This window comes from Sander vitreus, chromosome 22 (genome assembly GCF_031162955.1).
Source record: "Sander vitreus isolate 19-12246 chromosome 22, sanVit1, whole genome shotgun sequence".
In the NCBI taxonomy this organism is placed as follows: Eukaryota; Metazoa; Chordata; class Actinopteri; order Perciformes; family Percidae; genus Sander; species Sander vitreus.
In genome coordinates this window covers 9,622,626-9,636,757 of record NC_135876.1, presented here as the reverse complement: position 1 = coordinate 9,636,757, position 14,132 = coordinate 9,622,626, and the positions used below count along the sequence as shown (strand labels likewise).

Genomic DNA, 14,132 nt, shown 5'->3' with positions numbered 1-14,132 from the left:
TGTATTTGATCTGCGCTCTTAAAATGTGTTTCCAAAAAAGAAGTTGTTCCAGTTGAAGGACCCTAATCACAGAAAAATTTGATTAGGATTTCTACCATCTACATTTTCCACCTGAACCATGCATTTGTACAAAGTTTTGTGCTATAATATTAAAGAAATAGTTTGATATTTTGGTAATACACGTATTAGCTTTTGGCAGAGAGTTAGATGAGAAGATTGATATCATCTAACTCTAAACAAAAACGCAAAATTCACAACATGTCAGACTATTCCTTTCAAGGGTATGCAAACCGAACCATCGACATGGAAAAAGGGCCAGAATCTACCGAAATACTTTATCTATCTATAGTATTAAAGACAAACACACAAGGTAAAATAATTTTATCCCATCACAAACACACCACCTCAAAACATCCCCATTTGCTCAAACAGGAAAGTTTCTATATTTAGCACGCTAATTTGGTCTTTGTCTTTGTCCTACGGGGCGGGGTGTCTTTCACTCTTTGTAAGCATGGCACTTCAAAGGGAGATATACCTTCCTGTGCAGCGGCACGTTTAGCTTTGGTCATCCGTAACACTCGGACACTCGTAACATGGATCAGAGAACAGGGTGGGGAGAGAAAGGGAATCAAAAGTTTGTATGATAGATGCACTTTTGTATTGGGGAGTATGAGGATTCCCCTCTTCAGCTGTCATTTTTCATTGTCGTTCCATCTTTATTTGTTTTTTGCTTCTGCTGGGTAAGCAGCAAATGAAAACAGTGCATGTCACAAATAATGGATTTGTATTGAATTTGTTTGTCTCATTCATTTATGACAATGGTCACACAAAAGGATTATATACACATCAGTGAGATGATCTTGGTTCTGTCACAAATAATCTGCTCCAATCAATCAAAACATAATACAGTTGTGTGTGAACATGCTCTATTTGTCTGTGGCTGTCTGTAGTTCAAACACACTATTACTTTTCAAAAGCTCTACCTAAAAGGGGGGGCGCTATGTGGGATGAGGGAACATAGGGCCTTCATTTTGATGGGGGTAAACTCTCATTGAAATGAGGGAACATTGGGCTGAGGCAACATAGCCTTTTTGTACTGTAATACATTTGACTGTGAACCTTTATAACACACAGTTTTGGGGGAAAGTTAAAACAAAGCATAAAGTGAAGTCCCTCATGTCCTCCCAGAACCAGCCGAGAGGAGGCACCTTTGAATGTGAAAGACATTAGAATAAGCAGCTATGCTAGCTGTAGCCATACTGAGACAGCTGTGCTTTGAGCTAAATGCAGCATGCTAGCATGCTGACAATAACAGTGCTAACATACTGATGTTTAGCAGCTATACCGTTTACCATGTCCACCGTCTTAGTTGAGCAAGCGAAACATTAATCTGCACTGAATACAAAGTACAGCTGAGGCTGATGGGAATCGTCCTGCTGCTTCAGTAGCATGGCTGAGAATGCAATGGATCCCAGGCAACAGGTCAATAGGTTGGGGAAACCTGCGCCTTGCCAAGCCATGTGCATTTAGTTTTCCATCCAACAGGAAGGCATGGTAGAAGGTGTTTACCTTGATGAGATGCTGGTTCTCTGTAGTAAGAACCTGTTTTCTGCAACTCCTCATCTAACAGCTCGCTGTGGCTGTTATCCCATGTTTAAAACTGATCCACTGGGAATTAAGTGCTGAAAAAAGTGCTTGTTTATTTCACGAGATTATAGCGAGCAAAAACAGTCGGTACTACCTTCGGTTGAAAAACAATGCCAAAGCTGCAGTTGCCTAACAATAAAAGTTCCCATGTGATTTGCCTATGCAAAGCTTTTAATGCGAAACAAGAGCAATGGGAAGTTTGAATTTGCATTAACTTAACACAACAGATTTAGTTTAATGCGGCTCTAGTAGAAGATCTAATACCCTACAAAGATTGTGAAGTTGATCTCGACGAACTGTAAAATGAGAGGGCCAAAGGTCACAGAGAGAAGCAGAAATGTAATTTATGTAACAGAATATGTAAATTAAGAAAATAAATTTTCTTATTGAATATGTGGGAACCTAGTTGTTTAGCCATCCATCCGTTCACTCTAAATAACTTCTTATTTTGTTTCTTTACAGTCAATGCCTGGATGATGAGAGGGTTGTCAGGTAAGCATTTCCATCCATCCATCCATCCATCCATCATATAAAATAAGATTGAACTATGTCAGTCTCTTGGGAAAACTGAGCAACATCAGGACACAACAAAGAAAAATAAAATTGTGGGAGTGAGACATTAGTGACATTTCTACTAATCCAAGAACTAGTGGGTGAAAATTAAACATATGATAGACAGTATGAAAAGGATGCAGCTTTAGGACAGAACTTAATGAAAAAATGAAAAATGTCAAAAATTCATGCAGTACACAGCTCATAAATAATACAAGAATACAAGTCAAACGACAACGGACTTCTGTCTTTGTCATGTTTTATTTCAGTTACTTCACTGTCATGACTATTTATCAGAGGCAACACAAAGCAGGGTATGTGACCCGAAATGGTTTTCTTCTTTCTGTCCTTTCAGCCGCTGACAGTTTCAACATAGAGCCCACTCCCTCCCGGCCGAGGAAACCCTGCAATGAGTCCCGTCTGAAGTGGGAGGTGGAGGTCTGTGGAGAGGAATTCAAGCGGGACATGGGTCACATAGATCCACACTACTGGTGTAACCTCACACACTTCATCAGGTACGACCATATATATATATATATACATACATAGTTTAGCTGCGAACAAAATATACAAAACAACATAGTATTTTAACCCTGTACGTAAATCAATCAAATAATGAAGCATAATTTCTAATTTAATGCCAACTTAGAGAAAAAGAGAGAGCGAAGTAAGTCTTAGCTGAGTGAGCTGTGTACATGTTAATGGTCCAGTTGGTAATGAATAGGCCTAGTGGAAATAGAACAGTGAAAAAACACAAGCATTGCATTGGACCATACTGTATGATTTTCTTTAATAAACTAATTGGAGGAGACTATAAAGTTGGTCTGAAGTGTCAGTGATAAAAAACTATTGACAAAAGATGGGCCATGATAGCTCATATTCACCATATTACATATTAAAATGCGTGCAATAGGAGGAGGTCCGGATGAAAATAAAAGTTGTAATGAAAGTGTCAATTTTAAAAAACAATAGCAAAAATCGGAAAGCTCTCTCGGCCATAACACATGTACTTTGAGACGCTCCCTATCTTCCGCGTGTCTCCTGTAAATTTGCTCAGGTGCAGGCTTCACTATTGGATCATGAGGTGAACATCACACATGTGCAACACCAAAGTTATGCAGATAACCCTCCTGAATATTTAATACAACTATTTACAATTTAGATGTTTTCTGCATGTTGCATCATGGAAAGTCAAGCTGCTTTGACCTTTAGCACTTCCTGTACAGACAGCAACCAAGTGGTTACTGTGGTACTGAAAAGAAAAAGTCTGTTTCTGATGTTTATAAACCAAGCCATTTTTGTGATTTAAAAAAAGAGAGGAGTGGTATGAGAGGAAGTAGCAAATTGTGTCAATTGATGGCAAATCAGTGTATCCGAATATCGTATCCATATTCGTTTACATCCCTACTGTATCTTACATAGCTCTGCATTTGTCTGCATCATATGTAGCAGAGGCATTCATTCATTTTTCCATAATGGATTATTAGCAGCAACACACACCCCTACTTCTTCATGTTCTAAGGAGATTTTAGCTCAACAGCATGGGAATCACCGTACCTGTTTGCTTTATTCTAAAATAGGTTCTGGTGTTCTGCGCTATTATTCAGACTCGAAAATTGGCCTGCAACAGAGAAAAGCATTAGGAAAGAGCCCATTAATTCTCCCTGTTTTCCCAAAATGAAGTGGTGATGTTGAGAATAGTAGTGTGCTAGTAGTGTAGGGGTATGACAAAGTTTAAGAGTAAAATTAAATGGTCTTACTACAGAGCAAATTTGTCATTTTGTATAACAAGCAGTAGAAAGCTGTGAAAGATAAAAGATATCTGGACACTGTAAAGTCACCCATATTTTTAAGCTCTTATCTTTATCACATCTCTTTTCTTAAGTACTGTTGTCTTCTTGTCTGAGTGATCTATATTTTTAGTTTTAGTTAAGGGGTTGTCAATCGTACACAGTGGCACTTGATGAGATAGAAGACTGTAATCTATCTGAGCCTCATGCAGCTGGTTGGGTGGGAGAACAGCTGGAGGTTTGCTTCTCAAAACCAGAGCTGTTTTTTAAGAAGCATCTGAGCCCTGACCACCCATCTTTATCTATCTTTATCCAGCTTTTCACCTCATTCCTTCCACTCACCTTTGACCTCTCGCATTCAACTTGTTTTCCCTTTAACTGCACAGCCAGAAAGGGGAGGGAGAGAGCCATGAGACTTGAGCACACATATACATGAGAGCTTAAAATCAATGTCAAAAATAATCATCTGAGTCATTGATTTGTGGGAAAAATTCAAACAGTTCTAGGAAGAAGAACCACCTGCTTCCTCCATGAGTCATGCTTTCTCATGTTTTTCTTTTTACCCATTATTTCTTCGCAGGAACATCTGTCAGCGCTCCATGCTGATTTCTAGCCACACAGTGTTTTTTTATTAATACAATTACACACATTCACACACAGACTTATTTCAGTGATTATAAATTAAAGTAAAGGCAATTGAATTAGCCACATCAAGAGTAACGGTGTCAACCAAACATGAAGCACCTGAAGCCAGATGGTTGACTTTAGGCGTTATAGTCAGGGTAAACATCTGTGGGGCCAGTTAGCAACTGAAACTTGCATTTACGCAATGATCGACTGCCATCTATGGGTGTGGCTGTCAGCGGTGGGACCAAGTCTTTGTTTTGTAGGTTAAATTTGACACAGGTTAAACCCAGCGCTGAGCAGCAGCTAACAGTGGGGAGACAGGCAGCGGTACCGCGGAATGTGCTAGCTTCTTGTCTCATTTGTGGTCTGATAAACAGTAAATTCCTCAAATGCAGTGCCCCATTTCGTTATTATCCAAGCTACTGTAGCTGTCAAATTTCATACTTTATTCAAAGATTTTCATAATTAGGTGAGGCTGTCAAACTACTGGCGAAGAGGGCAGTAGGGAACTGTTATTTTGAAGGCGTCACACAGAGCACTTGCGGTCAAAATCTAGGTAACAAAAAAACAAACAGCTTTCTCCTGTTTTCTCGTTTCTGCCACTGTCAATTTTGTTTTTGTACCTATAAACAAGTCAAGAAGAATTCAACTCGTTTTCATTTGTCGCTAAAAAACTTTTTTTTGTTTCTGCCACTTTGAATTTAATCCAATAAACAAACTATCAAACACTGGCCCGAATTTCTGCTCTGCTGAAGCTGGTCCAACCATGAAGGGATTTCAAAGAGCCAAACCATCTTTAATCCTAATTAGATCTGTTAGAGTTGTCTGACATATCAAATGCAATGTAAGAACAAAAGATTGATTTATAGCCAAAACGTAGCAGGAAACAAAGCATAGCGTGGCTTTTTCAGGAACTCTGCCTGCAAGAGTCCACATTTTTATGAGATGATCGATTCATTTGGGTGTATTTGTTGTAACGATTCTTCATTTACTGTACTGAGGAGGATATAGTGACTTTCTCAGCAGCAGTTTTCTTTGGAGCCTGGAAGAGGCGAGGGAGACAGACGGAAAGCGAAGGCACAAGAGGAACCAGAGAGTGGTGAGAAGGATCGGGCTTGGAAGAGCAAGGGGCCTCATGTTTAAACAAGCAGCGACCCCTGCAAAGCTTCCTCTCTCTGACAAATGAGCCATGTCTCTCTGCAGTATAGCTGCTGGCCAAACACTCAGCCAACATGACTGTTATTGTTAGAAATGAGCCGGTACAAGCTTGTCGGATCACACAATACAGGGTGTAAACAGACCACAAAGAGGCTGTGTGTGACTGTATGTACATTCATGCACTTCAATAATTTACCTCTAAAAACATATTGATTTTCTGCCCTGAGCAGTTTACAGCTCTGGGAGTAGCTAGCCTTGATGTTGAGCACACAGGAAGAGGGGAAGAGTGGTGTCTGTCACTCTGGACCTTTAATAATATATATTCACTATTAGGAATTATGGTCATTCCCTGTGTGGACCAGATGCTGCTCTAAAGTCATCACAGCTTTTTCCAACTGCTTCTAATCACAATTTATTGACCATTAAGATTAGCATGCCTCAATGAGGGTCATGTGGTTCACAAGACTGGCAGGAGAATGTTACTAACAACTGTATCAGCCAACCAGCCATGGAAGACGGTTGATGGTTAAATGAAAAGTCCTCCAAACCATACAACAATATTGGTCGTTTATTCCTAACCTCTAAAACAACAATTCCTTGACTCATCCAACCACCCCACATTCCTCCTTAAGCCCAATTTATGGTCCTGCGTTAAATCGACGCCATAGATACTTACGTATGTACGTAAAGATACAGACCCTATGCCGTACCCTACGCCAGTGGTTCTCAACCTGGGGGTCAGGACCCCCAAGGGGGTCGCGAGATAATTTCTAGGGGTCGCCAGATGCTTGGGGAGAAAAAAATGAAATAACATCTTCTAGACTGGGGAATGGTTTTTACATTACTCTGTGAGTTTGGTGCATTTCATGTTATATTTAGAGCTTCATTTGTAAATCAGTAGGTCCTGGAACACAAAAAGGAGTTTGAAGGCGGATCAGGGAACGAGAAAAAGCACAAATGTCAAAAATCCACAGAGCCTGGGGCACTTGGACAAGGTTAGGCGCTAGCTGCTAAAACTAAACTGTCATTAAAGCAAAACATTATTTGTATTAATGAGAGCATTTACAATAATAATTCAAAATCAGCAGGGGGAGGCGTGTAGAAACAGCTGTTTACACCGGTTTGCAGCTCACTTTCTCTCGTTGTCGAAGAGGGTAAGGGGGTCGTGAACACCAACCTTATAATTCTGGGGGTCTCAAAAGGTTGAGATCACTGCTCTACGCCATAGCCTGAGGTGCACCTCTCAAAAAATTTAACTACACGTCTTGGCAACGCAGACCACAACAACTGTGATTGGTCCTCTTGGTCGTGGCTTGGTAAAGTTGCATTTCCCCCTACTCATTTCCAGGTTCTCCTGCTCCATAAACAACATGAAATCAAGGAGAGGGTTAACTTTTCCTGCTCCTCTCCCACAGGGATGACACTTTGTATCTCTGTCTACGCCTCCAGAGTGAGTTGGTACTTGCTCGGGGAGCTAATCCCCATCACTTTTTCACTCGCTCTACCACAATCTATAAACATACAGTATATATGGGTTGTAATTGCTGCTTGAACAATTGACTTCTTACAGATTTTAATGAAACTTGCTGGAAGGGTGTAGCATGGCAACCCGGTCTCACGGCAGTTCATGAAATGGTCACGTTATTTTTATCTATTGATTCGTGTACAGGGAAATGATTTTCTACTTTATTTCGTGGTGGCCACCATGAAATTGGAACGTTACCATTTCATGAACTGCCATGCGACTGGGCTGATCAGGGGGAGATGGTGACAAGCTGGGACCAAGAAAGAACCCATCAAATTTGGAGTGGACCTTTTCACTTTAGTTCACATCGCGAGATAGGGCGTTTGTGATGCATTCATGTGGGGTCAGAATAATTGGAAAAATTCACACTGCACTAACATTGTGAGATAGAACATTCCTTAGCAGAGGTCTGCGCTCTTTGAGGGCTCTTCTACAATGATGTGGTGCTTTGCACAAAGGTACACAAAATGCAAGTCCAATTCAAGTGTTTCAATGTGTGTTCAGACAGAAAGCAAAGCTCATTTTCGCTTTGCCTCATTTGCAAGAATTTCACTACCTGACAGTTTTTTTCAGTCTCAGAGGATAAACAATCTGATGAAAAACGCTACAATTGTCAAGGAATAGAAGCAGCATTGGATTGTTATGCTATTGTGTGTTAATGTGTGTGACTGTTGTGTGAATGCGCAATGGGTGAGATGGATGCATATATAAAGTGAATGTCAGCAACATTCAAATATAACACTATACATATGTAACACCATTAAGGAATATGCAATGTGCGGTTTGTCAGCCTGTGGTGGGTTATTTTGCCTTCCAGAGCTACAAACCCCCAAGCAGTTTTATTCATGTGGGCGTCACTGGGAGCTTTAATGTCTCATGGGGAGTATGAAATGACATTCTGAGGAAAACATTGCTTTTTTGGCATTAAAATGTTTATATTAGACACTAAACATTGGCATAAAAGATAAGCTCTCAGCTAAACAGTATAATCAGCATCTGTATGTACCCATAACTGCCTGTGTGTGTATTTGTTTTGCATGCACAAATGTGATGTATATTTGCAAAAGTATCACATGCATGTGCTGGATATGTGTTTGTGGTCATGTTCATAGTTATTTACGACAAGTCCTCCAAACCAGACGATGATATAGGTTGTTTATACCTACCCTCTAATACGACCCACAGGAGCGCTTTCCGTCCTCATATCATATAACGACAGAATGTAACGGGAGCGGTTTGAAACATGTTGTTAACGTCACAGTTTGTCACAGTTTGGTTATGTTTAGGCACCAAAATTACTTAGGCTAGTTAAGTTTAGAAAAAGATCGTGGCTTGGGTTAAAATCATCCGTCACGTTACTTAACTTCAATGCTAAGCACGTGATGCAGAACGCAAGATAGTTCCATTTGTTCTGTAAATAAATAAATAAAAAAAAAAACATTTACTTTGTTTTTTCAAACAGGACACAAATCCTGATCTCATGGGAGAAGAATAATTACGGGAGGCCACTAGAGGGAGCCACCACTATAAACGTTTTAACAGCCTATGAGAGCGTTTTTCAGGGAGGACAGTCTCGTTATATAAAGTATTCAATACCAAGTTCTTCCTTCAGTCTGTAAATCAACAGTGAACCTTCTTAAGCTATTTATTTGCCCTCCCAGCTGATTATTGTGTGTGGACGACAGCTTGAAAACATGTTAGCTGCTTATTACATCTGGGAATAACTTCAAAAGTCTGTTATTCCCTACAGTCCTGCATGCTGCCTAGTGATCATTTCTGCCGGAAAGCTCTGATAGTTCCATTTTTTATTTCTCTCTTCATCCTTTTATTTTCTTCATTCTCCAAACTCTCCCTTTTTCTCTAAGGGGTAGCATAAATCACATGTTCAGAAAAGATTTGATGTGTTCATGCACATTGAAAAATCCCTATTCAACTTTTAATTTGTTTGATAGAACATATCAATCACTAAGATGACTTTGTCCTTTTTCCTGCAACTTTAATCTAGTGCTAAACCTTTTTTTTTTTGTTTCCACACAAACATTTAAGCTTCTGCGATTTCAATAATATAGTATTGCTGAGTTCAGATTTGACAGGATGCTTTTCTCAGCAAAACACCTTTCTTATCACTGGCATATGCCCCATACAGCATACACACAATATGTGAATATGCTGGGTTTATTTGATTTGCAGCACCTAAGTAAAGGTCTTAAAACAATGGCTACAGCCTGACGTCAGAGCCTAACTTCTATGTGCTGTACAGAGGGTGGTGGCTCGAAATGCCATATGTTAAATGTTATAATGTTAAAGTTATATAGCATTTTACATTTAGGGTTTACCTTTGTTTTACAGGCCCTGCAAAGTCCCCCCCCCCCCCAAAAAATAAATAAACTTAAACTGACTTTTTACATAAGGTGAAACTTAACAGGTCAAGCTGTATCAACACAGAGTGGTAAATTGATGCAGGAGACAAATCAAGTTTACATTAGTAGTCATTGCTAAAAATTATCAGTAAACTTACTTCTTTTTTTTTTTTTTTACATGTCTGAAATAAGCATGTTAAGTTAAACATGTAAAGAAACATAAATATAAAACATTAGGCTATTTATCACTACTAAATAAGTAAATTCTTGTTCATATATATATATTCCCTTATGACAGTATAACTTTAAGAATTTATGTATTTTATTTATTTGTCCAAATAAGCAGAAAGGAAAACAATCACCATAAAACAATGAACATTTTCATGTGTTGTAGTGTGTGGATAGTTTCACTCAAGAGACAAAGTTACTGATTTGCAATCATGTGGTTAACACTGAATGTTGTCTCACTTCCCAGAACCGATCAGTCTCCCCCGGTCTCGGTCATGGTGCAACAATAAATGTAGATAAACATGAACACTAAACCAACCATTCTAAACTAAACCCCAGAGAACATAAATGCTCACCCAAAACATTAACAGAACATTATTAAAAAAACACTTTAACTAGGACAGAACCCGTTCAGAACATATTTTCTTTCTTCCCATGAGCCTTTGCATCGCTTCAGCGCAGAACAGTTTAAATGACTCCGCCCCTCCCATACAGAAACTTAACATCCTTAGATATCTCTGCTTAATATGATCTGTGCACTGCATACTTATTATTACAAACAAGTAATGTCATTTAGTAATGAATATGGTTTTTAACAAAACATGAAAGAATAAGTAGTGACCACTAAAAAGTTTAATTACAACTAAATCTGGGTTTACAGTGATGTAGTTACTGCGTTTTTAAGTTTTGTAGAGCAGATATATAAAACTATGATGTTAAAATGCATTTTACCAGCTGTGGCTTCTTGAGTTATCACAGTTTAGAGCATTAAGTCCAAATTATGTAAATAAGACTTTTCATCAGCAGATTTGGAGCCAGTGAGGCCATACATGGAGACGATATAACTGTTGCTCAATTCACTGTTTTGCGGGTGAGAATACCAATGGCTCCTGGATGTCAAGAGAAACAAATCTGGACCTCGGGGATTGAGAATTCAGGATGGAGAAAGAGGGATTAGGGCTGGCTGAATGAATGTATCAAAGCAGAGTTTTAAGCCTGAGAAGCTTCATGAAGGCTCTGAACGGTCCTGAATGCCTGTTGAAATAGAGCAGAGTAGTAGGCCAAAAAAAGTAAAAGGCAGTAAATCCCCAGTCACAATGATGGATTACGTACCAAACCTCCAATGCTTTCATTAATACTAGCTAAACCCGCAATAGGGTTTTCAATGATTGTGTGCCCTTCAGAGAACCTGAGGAAGTGAGATCGAGTCTTAATAGATGGCTAACTGTCCACCTCCACTGCGATATGCATTTCAGTAATTTTATCCCTTGAACTATCGCCATATAAGTACCTTAAAAGTAAAAAGTGTCGTAGATTTTTATAGTTGCCGATTATACTGATCAATGAATTTTTCAAGGAGACCGAGATGGTGATATGATTAAGATCTTTATTCAACATAAAATACCTGAGCTATCTGCAGAGAAACTGAAGACATTCTAATAGCATGCAGTACTTTATACATTGGGAGGATGGAATCTTACAAAAAACAAGATCAAATGTCAGAAATCACACATTTGATTCTTTGGGAATACTGCAGCTAAACCAGAAGTCAATGGTGATTTTCTTCTAATCTTTTCCCTTTTTTTCACCTATTTTTCTCCACAGTGAGTACCACCTCTTCACCTTCTGCACAGAGACAAAGTCCAAGATGGTCAGCTGCTACTGGCCCAATCCGCTGGTGGAGAGCTACATTATCCGCATACACAAGCACTTTTTCTCCAACTGCACCATGGACCAGGTGGTATGGGTGGACCCGCCGGACGACACGCTAACCCTCCTCATCCTCATCCCTGTTTTCCTCACACTGGCCATGATCGCCCTGGTGGTCTGGTGCAGCAAGAGGAGTGATAACCTGGCTTAGGAGGAGGGGAAGACGGAAGAGGATGGAGAAGAGTTCAAGATCTCAACCTCTCCACTAAAACTATACTGTACAAAGGAGTGCACAGAGGTTTTGGTTGGTTGGTCAAATTACCCTATAAGTGGCACCGCAAACCACCTTAACCTTCTGTGGAAATGAGAAAAGTAGTACCTGGTAGTACAAAGTATCATTTTCTTTCATATTTTAATATGTTATGTGATTTTTCACAGTTCTGACATTGACTCAACATGTTCAACTGTTCAACTTCACAATTGCATTTTTGGGAAATACTTATTTTTCTTGCACTGTAAATATGTAGCCGGAGCCCAACAGCTGGTTATCTTAGCTTAGCATAAATAATGGAAACAGGGGGAACATGATGTGAAAAAATACGTGTCACTTTTACACTTTGGTTTTAGTATGGATTAAACATGTCAGTTGGTGAGCTTTACAGGTGCTAGTACTGTAGGTCGATTTTGTTACCTTTGGACAGAGCCATGCTAGCTGTTTCCCGTTGTTTCCAGCCTTAAGTTAAGCTAAGCTAACCAGCTGCTGACTGTAGCTTCTTATTTAGCGTACGTGCATGAGAGTGGTATCAATGATCTCATTTAACTTCCGACAAGACAGCGAATAAGCATATTTCCCAAAATGTCTATTCCTTCAAGACACAGAGGACTGTGGTCATTCGACATCAGTTATTGGGTAAATTGACCAGAGGGAGAATCAACTACATCTTGGTGCATTCTTTTTTTAAAAGAAGCCAAATATGGACTTTTATTAGAATAGAATATTGATTCTGCAAGTTTGATCTTACTGTTGAGTTACTGAATGGACTGTCACCACTGGAACGCATACACTGGTGTGCAACCCAAAGACAAGGCAACACTATGATTCATTTTGGGACTTAAATTTCTTGTGTGAATACCTGAGCCTCATGGGACTGTTTTATAACAGTGTAACTTATCAGATACTGTTCTATAAATTACTGTTAATACTCACAAAGAGGGTGTTCTCAATGGAAACAAAGAACTGAACTGACATTGAGACCTCGTACTGTACAGTCATGCTCTCTGTTTGTGCTGTCTACTGTTTCTGCATTGCCTCTCCATCGTTACCCAGACAAGTGATAAAAACACAATGATGCTTTAAAGTCAATTCCTTTGGGGAAAGGCTTTGTTTTAATGTACGCACTTCATTGGTTCTCTGAACCGCAGTCCTCAACAGCCACAAGGCAAACTAAACCAAGCACTGCTTGTCAGCTCTCACCTGCACCCTTTTGTCTATGGAACTGATTAAATCTCTCTTAAAATAAGTGGTTGCTCTCCTTCATTGCATGCACAAAGCAAGTACTCAGAAAACAGACCTTTTGTTTACTCAATTTTTTGCGATGCAATGTGTCTAAGCCTATATCTGTGTTATATCCGTGTTTCTGCGAGTATAAAAGTATATCTCTTGATTTGATTTAAAAAACAAACAAAAAACAAACCTTGCCTAACACATAAACCTCTTAGATGCCAGCAACAAACTGTGAAAGTATGTCAGATTGCTAGAAAACTCCCAAAATGATTTATTTGGGTACTCTTTGCATCATAAAATAACACAATAAATTAAAGAATTAAATTACTATGACATTAACTTTGAGATATTTCTACAATATTGGTAAACCTACAATGCCACCTGGCTTTACTATCCTTCTTACATTTGGTCAGATTTGACCATTATGGCACAAAGATTCAAACGGAACACTGCAGTAAAGAGATTCTGCCAGTAGAGGAAGTAACTTGTCTCTCATCTTATCTGGTGTCAGTTAAAGAATAAAGTACTGATGTTAAAGTTATAATTCTCAAGATTTTCATTAAACAAAATCCCACTTTTCAAGCACTCAAGTTATTGACATTCTGTAACTACCTGTCTATACAGTAATGGCAGAGTCTGCCATTCATGTGCTGGATTGGACCCTGCTTTAATTAAAGACTTGACTCTCTGGGGAGTTTTTTCAGTAGCATTGTTTTTGTGTAAGCTACTATTGAAGGAGCTTCAGCCCAGCACAGGGGTCATGAGCTTATGCAAAGTCATCTAAAACAAACACTCACATGCTCCACATTCAGCAAGTGTCATGATTCATCACAAGGTCTACAAGTGTTTCCTCCATGAAACAATCCCGCCTGGAATTTGTCCTCTGACTTGTCGGTCTGATTTGACCGTGGGATTTATCAAACTGAATAAATCCTGCCCGCACATATAAACACAAAACTGCTTTGCTAACTCCAACGTGTTGTAAGTGAGACATCTGCTAAAAAAGTTATTGTATTCATTAGCATGATTGCCGTACTGTTTTTGCCGTAACATCCAAAACACGAAGTACGACAGTACGAAGACATAGCGGA

General features: G+C 39.3%; 1 protein-coding gene across 2 annotated transcripts in view; it reads left to right on the top strand.

Moving 5' to 3' along the window:
- LOC144536997 (receptor activity-modifying protein 3) overlaps positions 1 to 13,736 on the top strand; it is a 45,021-nt gene extending 31,285 nt beyond the window's left edge. The window contains exons 2-4 of one of the 2 annotated variants that reach the window (XM_078280386.1): positions 2,110 to 2,139; positions 2,555 to 2,714; positions 11,493 to 13,736. In XM_078280386.1, the coding sequence (XP_078136512.1) occupies positions 2,110 to 2,139; positions 2,555 to 2,714; positions 11,493 to 11,748 (446 nt within the window). In that variant the 3' untranslated portion in view covers positions 11,749 to 13,736. The remainder of the gene's footprint in view (positions 1 to 2,109; positions 2,140 to 2,554; positions 2,715 to 11,492) is intronic. The other variant, XM_078280385.1, reaches the window with a different exon arrangement.
- The last annotated feature ends 396 nt before the right edge of the window (positions 13,737 to 14,132 follow it).